Raw genomic sequence first — 22232 nt, 5'->3', positions numbered from 1 at the left:
CTGATCTTCCCTCCTAAACCCCAAGCCTTGGCTAGACTTACAGGACACGCCACGGGACCTAAACTATGAGTTATTTCAACGAATGAAAAATCTAGATTCCTTCTGAAGTTGTTTAGGAAGTACAAATGTATGTTGCTCCTTTGCCAGCAGACTACACACAGAGCAACTTCCACTATCAAATTCTAGGGGAACATGTTTTGAAATTCCTTGGGAAGAAGTATGGGGTAAAGAAACTGACAATTTAAGAAAAAAAAAAGTGCGTATGCTTCACTGGAAACAATCAGAATAAAGCTCTTACGATCTGCAAGGTCATTTCAGGTCAGAAACTGCAGAATGTGCTGTGAAAAGTCCAATTTACTTCTGTTCCACCTACAGGAATGAGATACTTCAGAGTGAGACAAGAATCACCTGAGCTGAAATGCCTTATCTGTCCAGTTCAAATGTCAGCATGTGCAAGTCAGTTGTCATGAAAAAGGATATTAGCCCAAGGCAAAATTAAAGTATCACATTATTAAGGGTGGGAGCATTCCACAACTAATAACCTAGATACTTAATTAGAAGTGGGAGGGAAGAATAACCTTAAAAATGGTAATGCAGTTGCACCAGACATTCATCAGAAAATAGACAAAAAGACATTGCCAAACATTTATGTGCCCTCTCTCATATCCAGACACACCCAATGATCTGCTTGTGGAGTCAATACACATGGTAAAATGCTTCAGTTTCCATTAATATTGAAAATTAATCACCAGAAACTGACACACAGAGCGCCCCAGACCGAAGGCAGTATGTTTTTGCTAACAACTGAGTTCCTAAACCTGTATGCAGCTTTGCTATACGATATGCCTGTGGAGAGAAGGTGCTAGCAAAAATCCTTTTTAGAACAAAATGCAGTGGGGTTTACTTCTCCACCTTTTTATCTGTTGTTTAAGAAAAGATTACTGTGCAGCTCTCCAGGTGCTATATAGCAGGTTTCCATCCAGATCCCAGCTTGTCTCCTGCTGGATCTGGCAAGCGCCAAATTGAAGGTAAGGAAATTATTTTAAGTCAACCAATCAAACTTAAACTCCTCAGCTAGAGGAAATGGTCATTTCATACCATGCCAGCCTACCTCACTGGGTTGTTGCTTAGGATACCAAATCAAGCGAACACACTCTCCTAAACCTCTGGCCTATGCACATCACTACATCTGACTACGTATTATTTAGTTACCTCAAATTAGTGCAGAAGGATACACCCAACCACCTAATGCTCCTGGTACTAGCACAGGAGAATTCCCGAGACACTTTCAGTGTTTGGTACATACAGACACTGGAGTCTGACTGCAAACTCCACGGTACCCTAACTTAGCTCCTTCTGCCACAGAGCCACACCTTTAGCTGTGAATTTCAAAACCAAGCATATATTTTCCAAGTGCCACAAAAGTCTGAATCATTGAGTCAGCCCTTCCAGCAGACGCGTGCTTACAGAAAGTATTGGGACTTAGATGCAGGTCTAGGATTAGTGCTATTTTGGGGAAAGTACTTCTCCCTCAGCACTGTACACTCCCACTAAAAATGTGTTAAAGCAAAAGAAAGTCCCTATTCACACAGCTTATGTGCCACAGGAAAATAGGAAATCATTCAACAAGCAAGAGGCTGTGATTGCAGCCACCTCTGTTTCTCCTTCTTATATTTGCTGCTTTTCTATTTTTTCCCATCTTCATGGGCTCCACAAAATCTTATAACAGTTTTTTTTACATATATTATCTTCCCTGCCTTAATCTTTGTGCCTTCCTGCATTTTTTTTTGCCTATTTCTTTATCACAGGTCAAAGAGGAAAGTTCACTTTCAGTCAGAGAGGCAGGCAGAGATGACCCATATACTCTTGAATGAAGAAAGCAAGAGACCATTACACTGTTTTACAAAGCCAACAGAACAGGGCCTCATCAGCATCCCCTTCTGTTTTTTAAATTCAAATAAAGAATAGTTAGGTCATGGCAATCATCCCATAGAAGTGGCTCTGCTCCAGTGCTGGCAATCCCAAAAGCAGGAAAAGTTTAAAAAAAAATAAAAGATGTGGCAGAACATGAGAATAAATGGAGGCTTTAATGTATCTTATAAAAAAAAAAAAAAGTTGCCCAGACTGGAGCTTATTGGATTTGAGTATGTAAATTCTCTGTGTTGCAATGTCAAAAACATTCACCCTAGGCTCTTCAGAGCCAAACTATTCCCCTGACAAAACCTTATGTACTTTTCAGCTGTCTTTCAGTTAGAAGTTTTCAATCATGTCCTTAATAAAAGTCAGTTCTGCTCAACAGCTAGAGTACAAATTGTTCATGAAATTCTTCTAACACTGGAAATAAAAATCCTCCTTCCCTCTTTCAGTGTGTAACCCTGGCCATATGTACAGCGTGGAGACCTGGCACTCAGAACAGTGGACTAAAATTCAAGTACTGAGCCTACGCAATAAAGCTCTGGTGAGGACAGGAGAGCTACTACTGACCATTAACCTTAGCTGCATGCCATGAGTAGCTGATACTGGTTTAGCAAAGATAATCTTCCTATAGAGGAAATAAGTTGGGCCAGGCCTTCTCTGTCACTACGGAGATTTAAAATAAAATTTCAAAAGCTTGTCTACTGAAAAACAATAAGGAAAGGGACCAGTTACTCTTTTTTTAGGTGAAGAAAACAAAACCTTCAGCCTTGACTTTGTTCTGTGTTGATTATGAAGGTCTAACATGTATGGGCACTGCACAAAACCTAAGCAATGAAACATAGAGGGTACTATGTTCCTTTGTACCTTACGGGCACTCTTCCACATGTGTTTCATGTATGCATAAGTCACTTGGGGATGCACTGTTGGCAGCGGGTGATCCAGCTGTCGAGATGGATCTACTCCCAAAAGCAGGACGAGTGTCTTATGGGCCAAAGCCTGGAGAAAATTACAAAGAAAAAAAACAGGTTAGAACAAGTTCATTCTTACCTCCATCTCACATTCACCCCAGAATTGCCTGCCACTAAGAAAAAAAAGAAAAAGTCAAACCCTCCATATAAAATACAGACAAAGCAGACTTTTTACCACTTCCTCAACTCATAAGAATGCCACATTATAATTCATATACCTTTGCTGGACCTGAGCATTAGATTATCATTTCAGAAGCCAGTAGTGTGTGTGAAGTCTGTTTCAAATATTTTTGGTAATAAATCGTACAGTGACTGTTGAAAAAGGATTGTAACATTTCATGATATTATCATCACTTTCTAGATTTGACAAAGATTTCTCTATCAGAGAGCGCTATAATTAATAATTAGCGGTGCTGCATAACTACTTTCAGGTATAGCAGGTAACAAAAAACTGGCTCGAAGGTGCTCTCAGGTATAACACTAGTCTCACAAAAACAACCCTGGCTACAAGGATTAACTCTATGCTGGTTACAATTTTAGCATTTCAGCATTTTCTGACCAGTCTCTTTCACAAGAGAGCTCATCCCATTTAGGCAATGAAAGAATCTGGGAGGTTGAAGTGGCATGACACGGTCAGTTGTCCAAAAACCTGTTGTAGAGGTTGATAATGCTCACCAGTCTCCCACTCTTGCCACACAAGCTGGCATACTTGAGCCAAGTTCTCATGTCCTCGTGAGGGTTCACAACAAGAGACCGGACCATTAATATTCTCTGCCAGTCCTCCACAATCCGTTGACAGCCCTGGGAGAAAAAGGAAGAAAACTCATTAGTGTTGTATCTGCAATCTACTCCACAGAGCCTTAAGCCCAATTCAGAATCTGAAGGGACGTTTCCCAAGATGGAGAGACTCCTGTACCCATAAATCACAGCAGGCCGACATAAAGAACTATCTGGCCTTTTCCTTAGCACTGCAATGTTGAAGCTGGATAAGTCCCTGACCATTATATCTGCAGACAGGAGTGCATGAGAACTCAGCTCAGTGCTTGCAGCCTAACAACATCCTCTAACTGAAAAAGGAGAAAAGCTTCTACAGCAGAACTGCATCCAAAATCATTCCAAAGCAAATCCAGAGTTTTATAATCCTTCTCAACCCCTTTTTAAAAGTCTATGTTTAGTTTAAACAGTGACAACCCCCATATGGAGATGATACAAAACCAAATGGTGACAGATTTTTTTAAATCACCACCCTTTTTCTTCTCCTTGCATGTGTTGCTTTTAGAAACTAGCATGACTGGACTGACATTCTGTCAGAAAATGTAGTCCCAAATGCTACAGTGGTTGTACAAGCATTGTCTAGTTCTTGTCTGCCTGAAGGGAAAGGTACAACAACGTTGTCAGAACAGGATGAGTCTGCATTTGAAGTGTTCAAGGATGCTACAGTAAAGCAGAATTATGGAAAGGACAGAAACGACCAAACACAAGGTGCTTGCGGTAATGGTCAAGTACTTCAGAGTAACAGTGATGCTCTGAAGTTGGTACTGATCCACAGACGACTTAGATTTAGTTGTGAGGTAAACAAGAGAATTCCCAACTGCAGCAAGCACCTGAGTATCAAAGCATCTGTTTCTTTTCCTTTTGGATTTTTCCCCAAAACTGAGGGCTGGGAAGTTGGACAAAGCTTGCTCCCTGACACCCAAGTAAACAACTCATCCAATAGGCATTTGAAAATTATTAAAAAGAAGCTAGAAAATGCACAAGAACTGTATGTACTGCTTTCAGGACCATAAACAGCTGTATTCAGACATTACACTTCCTGTCACACTGTTTCTCCACCCCAGTGGAATGCTGCTGAGCTTTTCCAGACAGGAGCGCAGATGGGAGACTAAAACCTTTGTCACAGTTTCCCAAACAGCTAAAAAACATGCAGCAGCAACAGGCTTTCATAAGGAGGCACGTACAGCAGTGGCAGCAGAGAACTCTGCATGAAGAGAAATCCTTTATCCATGCACCCTACCAAAATTTGGCGTATTTAGAGCATTTTACCCTAAATATATATATATATATATATATATATATATGTATTTTAAAACTATTTGCAGTGCAAAATATCTGGCTGTTTTTAGATGTTCAGAGGTGCTCTGGAATTTTGTTGCAAGAAGGCAGTAAGAAAGGCACAGACTTTCTTCAAACACAGGAAGAGCAGCACTGCTAAACTTGATTTAAAAGAGGACAATGCTAATCAATTGGAAGTGTTCTTGTAAGAGGCCAAAAAGGAACAGGACAATCTTTTAAACACACGTGAATTCTTTCACCAGTTTACCAGCATTGTGAAAGAACGTGCAGCTAAGTCAGGTAAAAAGTTCTAACTAGCTTTATCAAAACCAGTATTTTGGAGTGAGATCCAACACTGAGATAAGCAGCCTTAGAGAAGCTAGTAGCCTGTCTATTCTGCACACATCCTTCTCAAGGCTGAAATCACCCTATTAAGGTGTCACATCAGTAGACACCTCAGGCAGACTAACCTAGAAGTCAACAGGGACAAACGCAAAGGAGACAGAAAGCATGTAGCCATGTAAGCACATATGCTGTTGGGATAGAAAGAGAAAGATTTGCTGAGCCATCGCACTGACTTTAAAGGAAGCTGTTCCTGCTCAACATATCTGCATCTCCATCCTTGATCTTTACACAGACCTACCTGCAGTCTTTCCCACCATATCTGGCGGATGATCTCACGGCGTTCTGGTACAAGTTTATACTGGATAACCTCTTCCAGCTCTGACAGCATCTGGCAGGATACCATAGCCTGAGGGAAACAATCACATTCCATCCCAATCACTACAGACAAATCTATAATTAACGAACAGTATTTTGGCATCAAAATCCTAAGTACATAAGCTTCCCAACAGGTAAAGGACAGACTGCTATATACTGACATTTAGATGATCCACTGATTCAAAATTTGTAGATGTCAATTATTTCTTTTGAGGGGTGGAGCTCATTTCACTATTTAATTTGTCTCTAAGTTGTTTGTATGAAGCTGTAGTAGTTATACGACAAAAGCCATTTAACTTGTGGGCCTACAAAGGTCTTATGTTTGATACAAACACTATTCAGAAATTTTACATAATTTCTAGAGGTATTATGAAGCAGCAATGATGGGAATGAAGGCTAATAGACACTTACCCCATAGGCTCGACTGTAGCTCTCTCCTGCCATGGCAGTCAGCTCAGCATCTAGCAGATCTCTGGCCTTGTCAATGCACTGAAATGAAGAAAGATTTTTGAGGAAAGGTGGGGGTGTTTTATCTAGAACCAACTGTTCAAACTGCTGTTCATCTGTTCCATCTCATGAACAGAGCTGGCATCGTTCCCAATCTCCAACAAGGATCAGCAAAGGATTATTACCAGTAGAAAGAATTAATAGGAAAGCTGTGTCCAGGGGTAGGTAATACAGAAGGGGGCTTCTTGTATCACCTGAACAGTCTGAAATTTGTCCTTCTACCAAATCAAAGTTTGCAGTACTTCTAATCCTACTGCTACTGTAGAGATCATCATCAATAACATTTATGGAGGAAAACAGTTTTACATTCTAGGGCAAGAGAGTCAGTTACAGAAAGACTCGAGAAATGTCTCTTAATATACAATGACAAAAAATGGTTTTCACTGTTTTACATAACCCAACAGGTTTTTATGAATTTTACAGGATCTGCAAATTCCATTTCTCTCCCTGCCACTAAGCCATGCTCTTCAAGCATGAAATAAGTCCTCCTCTGGTTCCAGTCGTTACATAATCTCTTATCCATAGTTTCTCCTGTTCAAAGTGTTAAAAGGTTAATCACAAACTCTACCCCTTTGAATACCTGGCTAATTTTACTGTGCACATCACTCCAAATCTACGTATGGGTTTTGACAGAGCAGACTGAACTACTTACTCCTTTATCTAAGCTGGCAAGTCCGCACAGAATTCTGAGAAATGCTACTTGAGCTTCCTTGGAAAGTAAACAACATGCTTCACATCTACAGAGGGGAAAACTTCCCTCTGCAAATCTCCTCCGTGGCAAGCATGCATAACAATTACAGCTCTGTTTAATGGACTCATTCCTTGCCTTGATTTCTCATCTCGATTTAAGATTTATCCCTGCTACCAGAAAAATCAGAGCAGAAGCTCGGGTACATGATATATATGAGCACTTCACTGAAAAAACTGCAACAGATACAAGTGCACAGGATACTCGTAGAGAATCTTATGCACGTCTTACTTCAGTAATGCCTTTCAAAAAGCAGGATCTTGCAGAATGGAATCACTGCTAAGATAATCTTTTTGCACTGTCTGGCTAAAAAACAGACAAAAGTAAAGAAGCCTAAGAATGACTAAGACTCTGCGCTCTACAGCTCTGGACCTCTGCTGTTTGTACAGATATTCACTGCAGTGTTTCTAGAAATACAAGACTAGTTCCATTGCCAAGGTCTAATACATCAATAGAAAAAAAGATTATTGGGCAATTCATATGTTATAGCCAACTGCTTTAGAACAGCATGTCTTTTCATGCAGCCATGTAATCTAAATGTAGTTCATCCTAAACTAGCTTTTGGGAAGCCAACAAGGAAGATAGTTACCTGCTGAGCCAGTGAGAAAAGGTCCTGATGAAGAGCCAGCACAGCCCTGTAGAAGGCACCATCGTGGGTGTCCCTTGGGATCATGCAGGTATATTCTTCCATGCTATCCCACTGACCTGCAGAGACACAAATATCCTCAGCAATACAGCAGCTCTCTCTCTGAGATAAGAACAGAATTACGCTACAGTGCTTAGACATCAGTGACTAGGCTTGAATTCAGTATGGTAATAAGGACTGCTATTTGTTCCCTCTACATACAGTATTTTAATAGAACGTTGATATCTGTTTGAATCAATTCTCTTTGATCTTCACAATTAATCAATTTCTACTTCAAGACAGATGTCAGAAGACTCTCAGTTAATATGGCATGATCAGGTACGTTAATCACGGGGGTTTTAACATTTTCTCTAAGTCATTTTGCCACTGCCAAACATTGGCCTAGAGGAACCATCCATCACTTCCAGCAAAGCACTTTTGATCTTTTGCGTAGTCAAGGTGATTGTTTAAGGATCTCTGCATTAGTGTAACGGAAGACTGTTTATGGGCATTTATCACTATGTTTTGCTATGTAGCTTGTCCAAAGTTTTGAACAAAGCATGTTTTGATTTCTCTCTTTCTCTCTCTCTCTGTATACATACACACACACAATTATATACAAGCAAAAACAGATATTTTTTCTTCTAGGCAGGTTGTTCTCATCAAGAAGTTTCTTGCATTCATTGTGATGAAAAAGTTGAAATGCTGACATTTCCAGAACATTTGAATGGGTTAGTGTTCTACAAAGCAAAAGACTAACTTTTCTCAGCAACAGATGGCAGACAGCAAGAGGTTTACGAGCTTATCTAGTAAATACCTCGCTATCAGCATCACTGATATGTGGACCATCTATAGATATATTGCACTTAGGATTGTCCACTCAGCCAACACAACACATCAAAATGCTCAATAGACAGTTCTAATTTGTAAATAAGGGTCTGCCAGAAATCATACAATTCTATTAGCCTCATTGCAGGTCTGAGCTACGTTCAGTATAAAACTAAGCAAAAAGGACCAGTTAAGCAACTGATTATCTACTCAGATCCATGAGGCAATCTCTGTTACATGACACTGTACAGAGAGACCTTATGTAAATGCAGGTTTTCCAAAGGGCTTCAGTGTTGAATGACACCTACTTCATATCCCGATGTAAATAATTGTGTTTATTCATCTGTTTCTTATATTTTGTAGTTCGAAAGTTAAAACTATTTGTGCTTCTCTACTGTTGCCTGTCATATACTATCACACAAGCACAGCTGGAAGGATACATCACCTAGACCCCATGCAGCAGCAGCAGCCATCCTCGCCATCTTAGCTTGAGTTTCATCATTAACCTGTGTCCACTTTTCACAGCATTGCTGGTGGAGCTGGCCCCTAAGAAGAATCCACAATTTCTAATCAGTGAAAAGCCTCTTCTAAGAATTATGTCTTGTTAAACAATCAGTTTCCACACACTGGAAGACAACCAGCCCCAATTCTTTTTATGTAGAGTGGAGAACAGGATTTGACTCTTCTCTTCTGGCCAACTGAGACACACTAGTCTGATAACAAACACCCTACCATCCAGAAATAATTTAAAATCTCGCTAGGCTTTGAAAACAAATCCAGACAATAGTTTGCATTTATTCTTCAGCAGTTAGTAATGCCTATTTTATTAACTGATCTGTCAAATCCAACCCATAAATCCGGGGGGGGGGGGGGGGAAGAAGCAAAAAACCCACAAAAGTCACCAAACAAGGGACTTTTTTTTTTTTTTGCAAGAATCATTAAAGGAATATACGATCTGAGTAGCTTATGAATGGCTCCCACTATCAAACACTTTGGATAAACACACCAACTTTGAAAACGGAAATTAAAGAATCGGTATTGCTGTAACCTAGTATGAAGACTTGTCACGGCAAGATCTCAGAGGGGACTCTGAATCTTTCATCTCCAGCAGAGAGGGAAGATCAGGATTTTTTATATTGCATCTTTTAAACCAACTGTGAATGCTCTGTTAATCAAACCAATTACTGTGGGTGATGCAGTTCCAGAATTTCTCAGGCTGGATACTCTGTAGCAGTGAAATAGCTGCCAACTTGCCTTCTTTACGGTCATCCTCTCCCCTCCCAAAAAGGAAGATGAGTTAGTCAAACATACCCAATGGGCTGCCACAGGCAAGATAGTCATTCTGACAGCTTAACAGCCCAGGAGAAAAAAAAAAAAACAAACAAGAAAACAAAATGAAAAACCAAGCCAAACCTAGCAACAGCAGTAAATCAAGACCTAGTAGATGCTAATAAAGTCGTATGGATCTTGCAGACATAACTACATCAGAAGACAAATGGCTAAGAAAATTTTGTCTGTATTTTCAAAATGTCACTGCACAGAGTACTGAAATAATGATGCTCTGCAGTATCAATTCAAGATTAAATCTCGCACTACGCCAAGCAGACTCCAACAGCACAAAATAATCATGTTGAACACTACTGATGAAGCCAAACTAAGGAATCCTCAGTCTTGGGATGATGTCTCTATAGTCAGTTACAAGGTAGCAGATAGCACTTTGCAATGGCACTTCTGCATTGTAAGGGAAAACAAACAAACAAAAAATACTATCTGCATACAGATGCAATGCAGATCCATGACAAACTCACAGATCTTTGTAGGATTGTCTCTGAGAACACGTTTAAGTTAATGCCTAGTTTCCACAGAAGAACAGATTTCTTTTGTAATATGTTTGTTACTAACTTGTGAGGAAGGAGAAGGCTCAGAAAGGGCATTTTACACAAATATGTGTTCTGCAGGAGGAAGGAATCCCTGCTGGAAACTGCCTACTGCCTAGAAAAGGTGACTGCAAAACTGCCTAGTAAAAGACATTTTTTCCTGCTGAAAAAAACACATGCCCAATATGCCTCACCCTCATCCAGAAACAAAAACGGTAGAAAAATGGTGTCAGAATTAGGTTTCTCAAAGAGCTCTGTTTCTCTAACAGTAAAGTGACGTTAGTGAAGAGGAATCTCCTTACTGTGTGCCATCCCACGGGTTCACGTCAGGACCCATCAGCAGAGAGCTCTAGTGACACGAACAGTTCAGTACAAAGGCGGCTCCTGAACCAAATCAGTTATGCCCCTGGGTAGAACTGCACACTGCAGTGCACAGGATGTGTCTTCTCCAATTAGCTTCTTTGAATTGAGGGTAGCAGGGAGAAAAACAGAAGCCCCTACTTAAGTAGCAGGCTGTAAGTCACTACCAAGTCATCTTCTCATGAAAACTTACTCTAATCAGTTACGTGTTGACAACACACATTTACACAGGGTTTGAAATCCCAAACATCCACACAAAGGGAATGCTTAATTGGCACTAAAAGAGAAGAGTAATAAAAAACTCAGTCATCTGCAAGAAAGGTGGTAAGAGGGTTTTAAAGTGGGAGCAGTTTGTTCAGCATATTCTTACACCCAGGTGATTACTGGGAAGCAGACAACTTTAATAGCAGTTGTGCAGAAGACTGCATTCTGGATAGGCATATGAGGTCTGACCAGAAGTAAATGCAGAAATCTCTTCTATTTTAATAATAGAGTTTACAAAGTAGGGCCATGACAAGCTCCTTTTATGATTGTTTTTGACAAATGCTACCCAGTTAACATTTCCTGAGAGGTCTTTTCTATTTAATAACTTCTTTCTCTTAAAAATGGAGTTGATCTGATGATCAGGCTGTAGATTCCCTTTAAGAGAGACCTTAACTTATCAGATAGTCCACCCCCAAATATTTAGAGATAGTACTTCCTTTTCTGACTACCATGAAAAAGGCAAGAAATTGCTGGAAATGCTGGAACTATTAGGTAAGCAGTATTAAGAAGGAATTCAGGCAAAAAAATCACCCAAATGATGGCAACCACTGAAGAGTTAGGCAAGATTTTTAACAAGTAGAGTAACTTGAATTTCTGAAACTAGAAGGAAATATAAAACAGCAAGAGGAGAGGCTGCAGATGATCTTAATAAAGGACAGACCACCCAGTATAACTGTCCTCTTCTAATCTCCAGGCATTCCCCCTTACCATTCTCCAAGTGCTTCCAAGCAACGCATCCGTCCTAGCATCAGCTCAGGATCATCTTTGTTTGTGTCCATCTTCTTGTCATAGGCCACCAGAGCATCTTCCCATTCATGAAGCTTTTCATACCAGGTGGCTTGAATTTCCTGGGGGATAGAGAAGAAAAAAAAAATCAGAATAAATAGCAGCATTAACATCCACCATTCTGCATTAACTACTGCTACTTTTCCTGGAAAATTCTGTCTCTGTGGTGATCACTTAGCCCTTTGTTCATTCTAAATATCCCCATGGACTTCTGATACAGAGAAAACACAAATTCCAAGTATTGCCCAGCCTGCACAGAAATGAACTCAGGTTTACCAGAGAGATGAATCCAACATCATCCACCAGTTTTCCCTGACACTGAAATACTAGCTTAGTAGCTGGGCTGGGCCAGAGGCTTTTCTTTTTGGAGCAGGGGACTAAGGGGGAAAAGCGGGAAATAGGAAAAATGGTAAACGTATAAAATACTCCATTTGCTATTGTTGCACATGCTTGCATTCAAGTAAGAAGAACAGTCCTGTGTTGAGGAATGGAGTGACTAACTGGGGGAAAAAAAACAACAAAACAAAACAGTGCATCTGGCTACTGCTACTCCATTTTCCAGGAGTGCAGGCAGGCAGGATGTTGGGGTCTAACGACAACCCTTACAAGGGAAGGCTGTAGTTTGTAACATATACTTAAAAAAAAAAAAGTGGTAATCCTTATCAGCTGCACAAACCTTTCTCTAATCTGTTGCTAGATTTTGTTTCTAATTTTCAAGAAATAAAATGACTTGATTTTTTGATATTTTTTCCATCCTGATCTCTGCCAATATTTTTTCTGCTCAGCCCTTGGCAGCCCATGTCTTGACATACGCTGCAGCGTGGATTCTTTTCCCAGCCCTGCGGGCAAAATCAATATAAACCATGCTCTGCATGCCAGGTCTTCTACTTGGGATGTTTATATACCAGCCCTTTAACTTCTCAGCTCAGTCATAATATTTCAAGTAAGTTCCTGAAAGTAGAGCTCAGACCCTCTTAATTTCTTTTCATTGCTTATTCTGAGAAACTCTGCATTTTGAACTACATTACTGCTAAAAGTAAGGTCAGAATTAGATAACAATCTGCTCTGCTCAATCCGCCCCAGGAATCACAAGAAGTTGTAAAGATGGTCTGAAGTCCTAACACCAGAGGAATTCAGTCTGACTGAGTTCCACCATTCTGTGCTTATACCTGTTCTCACTTGATAGTGGTTCCTAACAAAATAGCTAGTCTACCATGCTCCCAGGGCTGCCTTCTCTTCCCAAATTCCTTAAGACACTGCAAGAATTATCAATGCAAAATAATGTTTTTAACAGAGTAGAATTGGCAGGAGAATGTAGATACTTGAAACCCTGAATGCAGATGAAATTATTATTAATGACAAAAAGAAGGAAAAAAGGGAAGTCACAAAGAGAAAGACACAGATACAGCAGGTGTTGTTTTATTTCTGTGAACAGTCAAAGCTGTAAGGGACTGGCCAACATACTATTCTGAAAAATAGTATCTGTGAACTCTCTTATAGATTCAAGTACCTCCTAGATGAGGGAGGAAAGAGGCATAATTTAAGTTAAATTCTTACCTGGAAGGTGTTGATGCAGTTTCTCAAAATTCCTCAAGCATTTAAAACTTAGAACAGGTACTTACTTCCTTCTTTCCCAATGCATAGGAAAAACAGACTTCACAATAAAATGACTTATTTGGTCAAGTTGCTGGTTTCCCACACCTGCATAGTCAGCTATAGCTGCGAAATTCTTCCCCAGATCAGGTTCTTGCACAAGCAATAAGCTATTATTTAACTCATTTTAAGCACAGCATTTGATAATCTGGGTCTTATTTTCCTCCAGCTGCACATCTGCTGGAACTGCAGGGCCTAGCTCTGGGTGCAGACTTCCCCAGCTACCTTCCCTTTATGCAGTGCTTGCTAAGTGCACTGCGCACCTCCCGATAGGCAGCAAGGGACCTACACTCTGAATGATGCAATATTACAAGATGGGCTATAACCTCAACGCGATTAATTTAAAAACAAAAACCACAGAACGTGTCTGGTCCCCTCTCCCCTCAAAAGAAGCCACAAAGAACACATTAGGTATGATGAACAGAATTATCCAGCAGGACTCACCAGCTCCCCAAAGTGCTTCATGGCGTATTCCAGTACCCCAGCAGCTGCTTCTGGCTGTTGCAGTTTATTGTTAATGCTGCAGAGGTGGAAAGAGAAAGATCATTTAACACAGCTGGCAGCGCTCAGGGGCTGGTATGAGCTTCTCCTTGATAATACTCTGTGTCCGTTAGAAATACCGATGAAATGCTCCTTTTTCTTTCAAACTTTTAAGTAAATGATTGGATCACATAAGAGACACACTATTTGCAAAACAATAGGTGCCCATATATTCCTTACATATATTTTCAGAACTCGTTGCACAAAACGGTGGCTCTGTATGATTATCAATTCTAAATACTCTGCACAGGAAGGAGAACAGTTGCCAATAGTCTGTGAGGCAAAATTTGTCAGAGAAGTGTAAGACAAGAAGTCACGCAGGTGAACCTCAGGCTGTACGTGAGACTTCTGGGACTTCTTACACGAACAACGATTCAGAGTACATGTCTATTACCAGAAAATATACCTGAATGGAAATCTTTCTTGGCTTTTCTTTACCATTACAACTAGCTTCCTGGATGCAGTGTCAAGAAAGCCTATACCACATACACTACATGCTGGAAATAAAACCCGATTGCATTTCCTGACTACTGAGTCAGAAGATTTCCATTTGGATTCTCTGCAAAAAAAGAACTTTGATATGAAGTCATTGCTCTAGTACTCATAATTCCTTTTGGAAGTATATGTGTAGGATGACAATCCACTTCACAAAGAGGCAAGCATACGTCCCAGAAACTCATAGTTGTGTGCAACTAATTTCACAGAAGGGCATATAACTGTTGGTACTCAACTTGCAGAAGTTGCCAAATCAGTGTGCATGCGAGCATACCTACAAAGAAAGGCTTCCATCTTTAAAGAATCGCCAGTCACCATTCTGGAAAGGATTCTTCTGACCTTTTCCTTCTTTTAATTCCCTGGCTATCATTTTTCCTCTTTGCTACCACTACACTTAAGGATTCAAGCAAGATTTAACACAGTGAGCAGAAAGGGACTTGAGAAAATCTTCTGCACCTGCTTCTCATATTCCATTTCTTCATTTTAATTTCCTCAGAATCTCATGTTCTTAAGCTAGAACTTCCTCCCTAGACGTTTCCTTAATCTTATCCACCTCCATGCCTACAAGACCTTCCTGCAATCAAATACCAGCCGCATTTACTAAAGGCCTTACAGTACAGATCCTTCCCCTTCTCTAAAACTGACCACCAACTTCTTTACAAATCACAGTCAAGATTTTAATGCTCCAGGAAAAAAGCTACATCACTAGAGCAGCTGAAAAATGTCACCAAGAAAACAAAAAGATTCAATCCCACGTCCTTTCACGTAATACCTCTGCACTGGTGCACACCCATACTGGTATTCTTCTTTTGCCAGTTTTCAAGATCATGCCAGAAACACCAACCATCACAACCAGCTCTCGCTAACGATCATACCGTCCTGCGGAGTTACACACATCGGCTTTCAGTTCCTACACTCAGAAATGGCTCTGTCTCCACACCAGTGCTTGGTTATTAGTGCTTTTGTTCAATGCCTCTTTAAAGAGGAAACTAACTTTTTAATCAAGCTCGTGCTATTTTATAAGGCTTATTTATGAACAGTCTCTGGCTCATTGCTCTCCTCTTTCCCTTTTGGCATCGGAGAACAAGTGCAAACTGTTCAAAGCGATGTCCCAACAGCTGAGCGTGCTACAAAACACATTATAGTCCAACACTAAAAGAAAGTTTTCAAGTGTTACTTTTCTGCTGTCCCTGCAGTCTCCTTTCCTGACAACCAAAGGGCCAGACTTGTTGACACGCTATGGATATCTGGAAAGGTCAAGTAAAATATCCTTTTTCAAATCAGGCTTAGTCAGGCTAAGAACATAACACAATCTCATTTCCAGAAGATAGGCACCCAAAAATGGGAAGCACTTGGAGTACATCCCTGACTTTTTTAAAGCAAGACAGTCAAAGAACATGCTACTCCATGCTTCCCAGGGGAAAGCTAGACAGCAGAGCCTCGTAAAAGTGATAAATAGCTGTCACATTTCATATCCTGATAATTTAAAGAGCCATTGGCAGGAACATCACTTCCAGTATGTCAGACAGTTAATTACTTCCAACTTATCTTTCTTGTCAACGCATCCTGACAAATTGGCCGTTATCTTTTATTCTACAACAATTAGTACTGCACTTTTGCTAATGCTCCCTGGTGCACTCAATTACTCATTTTTGTTTTGTACTTTCTTGGCTGTCCAAAGTAGAATGAAATGTTTCATACTGAAAGCTTTGTCTTGTTAGGTTTAAAGAAAGGGATTGGAAAGAAGAGAAGAGGAAGGAGAAAGATTTGGATTTAAAAGAATACACAGCAGGAGATATAACACTGTATTGTGATTATTAACCATAAATTACTCTCTTGTAATAAGTGATCTAACCCACACGGTGAGTAAAGATAAGTGATTTTATGGACTGGTATAAACCACTGCCTGGGAAATCTGTCAGATATTTAGTGCACTGTTATAGCACATTAAGAGAGTGCTTACACAAAACAGAGGGAGTAGAAAACATTGAGTGTTTTGGCAAAAACAGACCTGCACACAGAATGTCAACTGTCATGAAGAACACAAAAATCCCTCCAAAGCAAGATTCATGCAAATTGGCTTCTATTGACATGGCTGAATATTCAGACTTTCTTCAGAGCAATAAAACCTTGATAAACACAGAATCTTTTTGCTTTTCAGTCTTATACACAAAAGAATATGCAATTGTTTGTGGATTAATTAAGTTCTGACCTTGTGGTTTTGTGGCTTTTTTGTTTGTTTTAACAGAGCTTGGATTTCTGCTTTTCCTCTTCTGCGGCATGCAGTGTGCTCTGATCATGGGACATATATTGACAGTTCCCCAAAATCACTGCTGCAGCAGCTGATGAATGTGGTTTTAACAGACCCACAACTCTGTGCATACAAATTCTGATAGTGGGCCAGCGGACTGTACTTCTCTTAGAAAAGCATTTCCACGTGGAGCTCTGCTAATGCATTCAAAATACGTTCAGAAATCACGCCATTCTGTGCTTCCCTCCCTCCCTTTCATCTCCCCACTGTTACAGCATTGCCTCTCTTCCTGCAGATATGATGAGGCCTGTGCTCAGGCAAAATCACCCTAAATTCTACATTTTTAAAGCATTAAAAACTGTTTTTTTTAGATATTGTGCTGGGGACTGGACAGAATAAATAACACTAACATCCCTGCACACAAAAAAGGCCCCAAAGGACTAATACTCCAGCCAGGCAGAGTTTCCAGGGGAGTTTAGCCACAGTGCTACAAGTCAGGAGGATATAGTTCTTCTTGTACCTGGGAAAAGTTCCTACAGTCTTTTTGGATTAAAGGACAAGGTGGGAAAACATCTGTACAGATAGAAACAATGCTGCTGGCTAACCCAGCAGAGAGTAACTTAAGTCTTTGTTCACTGGGTGGTGTCCTTGCAGTTGTTCCTAATTCAGGACAATACAAAGTTTAATACTACGGCGAAGATCAATTCTCCATATCAAATACGGGAAGAACAAATTGATCTGTTCATTTTTGTTTAGAAGCTAGAGAAAAGAAAACAACCACCAACACCACACACTACCCACCGCCACGATGGCTCAGCAGCAGGACGTAGAAGAAGACTACACTATTCCCTTTCTTAGAATTTTTTAGATATAGGCTTGATAGGTCATACGTTACATATGTCAACTCTCAGGAAAGGCTTAAGCTCCTCCGGCTTCTTCCCTTCAGCCAGTTCACAGTCCACCTCACTACCCGATTGTCCAGACTGCACTTCTTCAGTTTAGCTGTGAGGATGCTGTGGGAGATGGTGTCAAAGGCTTTACTGCGACAAAAATCTTGGGACAAAAGTCTTGAGCTACTTTAATAGTAGTGAATGGTTATATGAACCTATTGTTTGACTATCAAGATATCAAATAAAAATGCGAGTTTTCAGCATTCACTTCTGAGCTAGAATCACAAAAAGAAGAACAGTGTTTAAGAGAAATACACTCCTATTGCTTGTATATTCTAAAGGCTGTTTAAACAGAAACCAGACGAACTGGGAACAAAAAACAACTTTACTGGCTTCAGCAGGAAAAACACTCAAATGATGGATTTTCTCCTTGACAAAACGCAGGCATGATGTCTAACGTTCACTAGAAATATTCTTTTATACAATCCTGAGTGCTTTCCAGTCATCCATTATCTCTGAGGGTCTCTAGCAGTACTATGTCACTCAAAATATATTGAATCTTCAAGGACTTCTGAATAAGAGACTAAACCCTTACACATCTTCCCTAAACAATTTTTTTTATAATAAAACCTTTTCAAGAGGTCCCAAGCCTATCTGTGAGAGAACATACACATCTTCTATGTCTAGAAAGCATCTCAAAACTTACTAGAAAAACTTGATTTTTGCAATAAAGCAGCTTGTATGCAATGTCTAGACAAGTAGCAAACTTCTTTTTCAGTCTCCCCAACTCTGTTTAAAATTAAACCTCTATCTCACAGATTTTGCCCACTTAAATCAAGCCTGCTTTTCCTTTGGAAATGCTGAGAGCTTGCTTCTGGGATTAGAAGTGGAAGACATTGATACAGTGTGGATACTTTGGGGAACAGATAATCCTCTGGCACAAGAAATTGGCTTTATAGACTCTTTTCCCCAATTCTACAGTTTATTTGTGTTCAGACATCCCTGAATTCTTGATTCAACAAACTTCAGAAAACAAATACTCCCTGTGTCAAGTCCCGCACCCCCCCGCCCCCCAAAAAATCCAAAAAACAACACTGCCATCATGCCACTAAAAATTATTCCAATGCCAGGAATGAATACATTCGAGAAAACAGTGCCAGCAAAGAGCTGTTCAGTTGTGGTGACTGACTGCCTGGCAGACCAGGCTAGCCCCCCACCTCACCTTTTCAACAAGAGTGCACCACATTGCTCAGAGGCGTTACCATTGGCCATATTCCCAATCTTGATATAAATACTTGCAAAGCAAAGAAGATCATTCACAAGCTTTGAAAGGAAAAGCAGTGATAATTGTTACAAGTAAATTCTTACCAGCCCCGTTACTCAGGCTGCAAGAAGTTTTGTATCGCCTGCTCTTTGTTAACCAGTCAGTGAAGACAAGGAAGGCAAAAAATTGCCAAGGAAGATATTTAGCTGAAAGAGGTGAAACGGAAACAGAGTCTTTGTGTGTTGGTTATGCAAGAAAAGATCTATTAGATCAACATAAAATATCACAAGTCATTGTAGGAAGTACATAGTTTGTTTCTTATCAAGTCCTCTCTCATTTCATCAGTTCCAAAGTAACTTCAGGTGTTTATAATTAGTTGCAGTAGGCTGCAATTTTATTAGACTTTACTAGGGATTTAGTCATTAATGCAAAGCTTTAGCAAACCGAATGGTAGAACATTTATGAGTATCTCTAAAGATAGAGGTAAATAGTTTCACGCTTCCTGGCTGTCTGGAAGGGAAAAGCAGAGTTTCGGAGAGCTTGGCAAAGCATGGACTTCTGAGGTCTGCCAGCAGAGAGCTGATGAGGGTCTTTGTCATCTCAGCAAGCACCAGGAATGCTAGATTCTAAGTGTTTGCCGGATACATATTACGGGTTTTGCAATGACTAGCTACCAAATAAACACCCATGGGGCACAGCTTTTCTTCTTCTTTCTCTTGGCTTCACATACACCTGCCAAAACAACTTCCCAGAGAAGGCAGTCATTTACACCCACCTCTAATTTAATCTGGCCCTCCGGGGCCAGATATCTAGTTCTAATTAAGTAATACTAATACGCTTCTGTAATTAGGTAACATCAACCAACATCATAGGCATAGGGTACACGCTAACTGCAATGATGTTTGGACTTAATTCTCCCAACCACTTCAAACTGACATCCTTAATGAAGTCAAAAAGAATTTGCCTCACGTTCTTGACCTTAAGAGCACACCTTTTTAGCTATCATGTAACAGAGTATCTCTACCTACAAAATAAAATGGAAGAAAAATAGGGCAATGGATTTCTGACTAGATTTCTCTATCAGTGCCAGGGGAAAGTCAAAAGTAGGACGAGGACCTACCCAGCAATCAGGGAACTAGTTTCTCCCTACATATGCCCACAGCTATGCCACTTTCCAAAATACAACCTGAATTCAGGATTTATTTATTTATTCTTCTAATACACCAGTACACAACAGTGGAATTAATTCCTATAGATTGTCAACTTCTACAGCTGATCTTATATGGCAATGACTTGCATGAATAGGTACTGCTGCCTAATAGACTGCTACTCTGTTCTCCATGCAACAGGGAGAGATTCAAATACTCAAAGAAGTCAAATTCCATTAAGGCTAAAGTTTCTGCCAAGAGAGATGTCTGTCCAAGTCTCTCCTAATGCTTCCTCGAAAGTAATGACAGATGTGAAGATTTATGCTCTTTTCCAATCCTGCATAATGTTCTCTGTAAGGTGTAACAGCAAACAAAGTGATAGAGCAAAGAAGTATCAGATCTTTTTTAAAACAGGCAAATCAAAGTATGCAAGAGAAAGATGTCTTGCATTAGGATATACAGTTCAGAGACTAAATCTGAAATAAAACCCTGGCTGACTCATTTTCAATTAAATAGTTTAGAGTGGGGATTCAGAAGCCTTTTTCTGCACTGTTTTGTAACATCTGGATGCAACAAGGAGCTTGTCTGAATGCTTGGTACTTCCAAAACTCAAATCAAGAGGGAATGCAAGGACAGTGGCTACCCTTTTCTAGATTTGCCCCTCATGATGTGAGCGTGCGTGTGGGGAAATTCAGACTGCACAAAACAAAGAAGAGTTATGGTAAGCTAGAGAAGCAGCAGAGTGGATTGGAGTACTATGTAATATGATGGGGGTGTTAGCAGGGTGACTTTTTGGGGTGGGGTAGCCAAAGTCTGGCTTGTCCTGCTCTTTGTTCCAGCTTCCACAAAAACATGTTTCTCATCGCAGGCAGCCTGAGAAGAATTTGCCCCTGGGAATGACAGAAGCTCCAGCTGGAAGAGGGCTCAGACAGGATTAGAGGCAGAACAAAAAGGTCATGCTTTCGTCCGTGCACAGTGGCACTTTCTGGTCTGAAGGAGTAAAGCAATTTTGCTATGGAAGGCTTCTGGAATGCCCACAAGAAGAATGTGACTAAAGCCAACCGTCTGCTCTAAGCAGAGGTGTCCTCAGTACTTTAATCAAATTCTACTTACACATATCTCTGGTGATATCTCAGGTCACCGACAGCACACGGTAGCTCCACCAGCTGATACTACAGACTACAAGGGTTTCTGCCTGAAGTACAGCACACAGGCAGTCACCCACAACAAACCTCAAGATACCCATGCTGCCTTAGAGATCTCTCATTCTGATCTCCTCCAGAAGATCCTCTCTTCTTCCTCTTAAAAAGAAAAGAGTCAAGGTTATGCAACATTTGTATTTGTGTTCCACCCCTTCAGTACTTTGATGCTTTTATCCTCCTAAATCTTTGCACCCAGGGGAAGGGGGAACAGGCTCATTTCTGTTCCACAGAAAAGCCATTTGCCAGCTGTGGTGCAACTCAGAGGCAAAACAAAAAAATCTAGCAACAAGTATAACAAAGCTACAAAGATCAACTAGATGATGTTTCCCAATTCTCTAAAAGAGAATGGGAGATCAGCAATGCTTAATTAAGCAATCTTAATTAAGCAGAAATCCTGCAGCCACTTTGGACAAGCAAAAGAAAAATCTAGATGGCAAAATACATCTGCTGTGTTTGTTCTCATTTTCTTTGTAAAAGGAGCAAGATTAGCTTTATTTTGTTTTTGTGGACACCAAGAAGCTTTCATGGCATTTATCCCTTCATTGCATCTTATCTCTGTCAGTTGTCACAATCGGAAGCTTTGCAAGGAGATACAAGAACCCACATGCACTGCAATTGCAGAACAGCCCAGCTGTGGAAAAACACCACATCCAAAAGGATCTAAAACAAAAGCTGCAGACCTTTTGCAAAAGGCTGCACCTTTGATGAAGCTCTTCTACTTCAAGACAGCTATACTCAACTTTTTAACTGTTCAAGGATATAAAAGAGGAGATGGGAACTCACTATATCTCAGTCGGCTGATGTTTGACCTATACTCTGAATGTCTAAAGATTCAGAGTTATTCTTAAACCTAGACTTTGCGTAGCTGTGGGCATTTTAATTACCCACAGATGATCTTCCTCTCTTAAAATTGTGTTAATAAACTAGCCTCCATTACACTGGAGTTAGACTGATCAGTTCCTGTAAAAAACAAAAAAAAAAAGGCAAAAAAAATAAGCCAAAAACATCTCCTGTCAATTTTAATCACTGTCTTTCACATTAATGTCCTCTTGCTTGTCCACTATGGGTAAACAGAAGCACGGGTTTTGATTTACCTATTTTGCAGACTGCTCTCCACCCCACCTTAGATATCCCCTC

The 22232-nt window shown here is 40.2% G+C and overlaps 1 protein-coding gene across 4 annotated transcripts in view; it reads right to left on the bottom strand.

The window, feature by feature from the left end:
• The window catches only part of MTOR (mechanistic target of rapamycin kinase), a 65770-nt gene that overhangs the window by 16488 nt on the left and 27050 nt on the right, over positions 1-22232 (bottom strand). For all 4 annotated transcript variants that reach the window (XM_066982066.1, XM_066982067.1, XM_048067426.2 and 1 more), the window contains 8 exons: positions 13750-13825; positions 11575-11714; positions 8811-8911; positions 7502-7617; positions 6069-6146; positions 5581-5688; positions 3561-3686; positions 2782-2913 (listed from right to left, as the gene is read on the bottom strand). In XM_066982066.1, the coding sequence (XP_066838167.1) occupies positions 2782-2913; positions 3561-3686; positions 5581-5688; positions 6069-6146; positions 7502-7617; positions 8811-8911; positions 11575-11714; positions 13750-13825 (877 nt within the window). The remainder of the gene's footprint in view (positions 1-2781; positions 2914-3560; positions 3687-5580; positions 5689-6068; positions 6147-7501; positions 7618-8810; positions 8912-11574; positions 11715-13749; positions 13826-22232) is intronic.

The sequence above is a fragment of the Anser cygnoides genome, chromosome 23 (genome assembly GCF_040182565.1).
Source record: "Anser cygnoides isolate HZ-2024a breed goose chromosome 23, Taihu_goose_T2T_genome, whole genome shotgun sequence".
In the NCBI taxonomy this organism is placed as follows: domain Eukaryota; kingdom Metazoa; phylum Chordata; class Aves; order Anseriformes; family Anatidae; genus Anser; species Anser cygnoides.
This window is presented reverse-complemented; position numbering and strand designations above follow the sequence as displayed.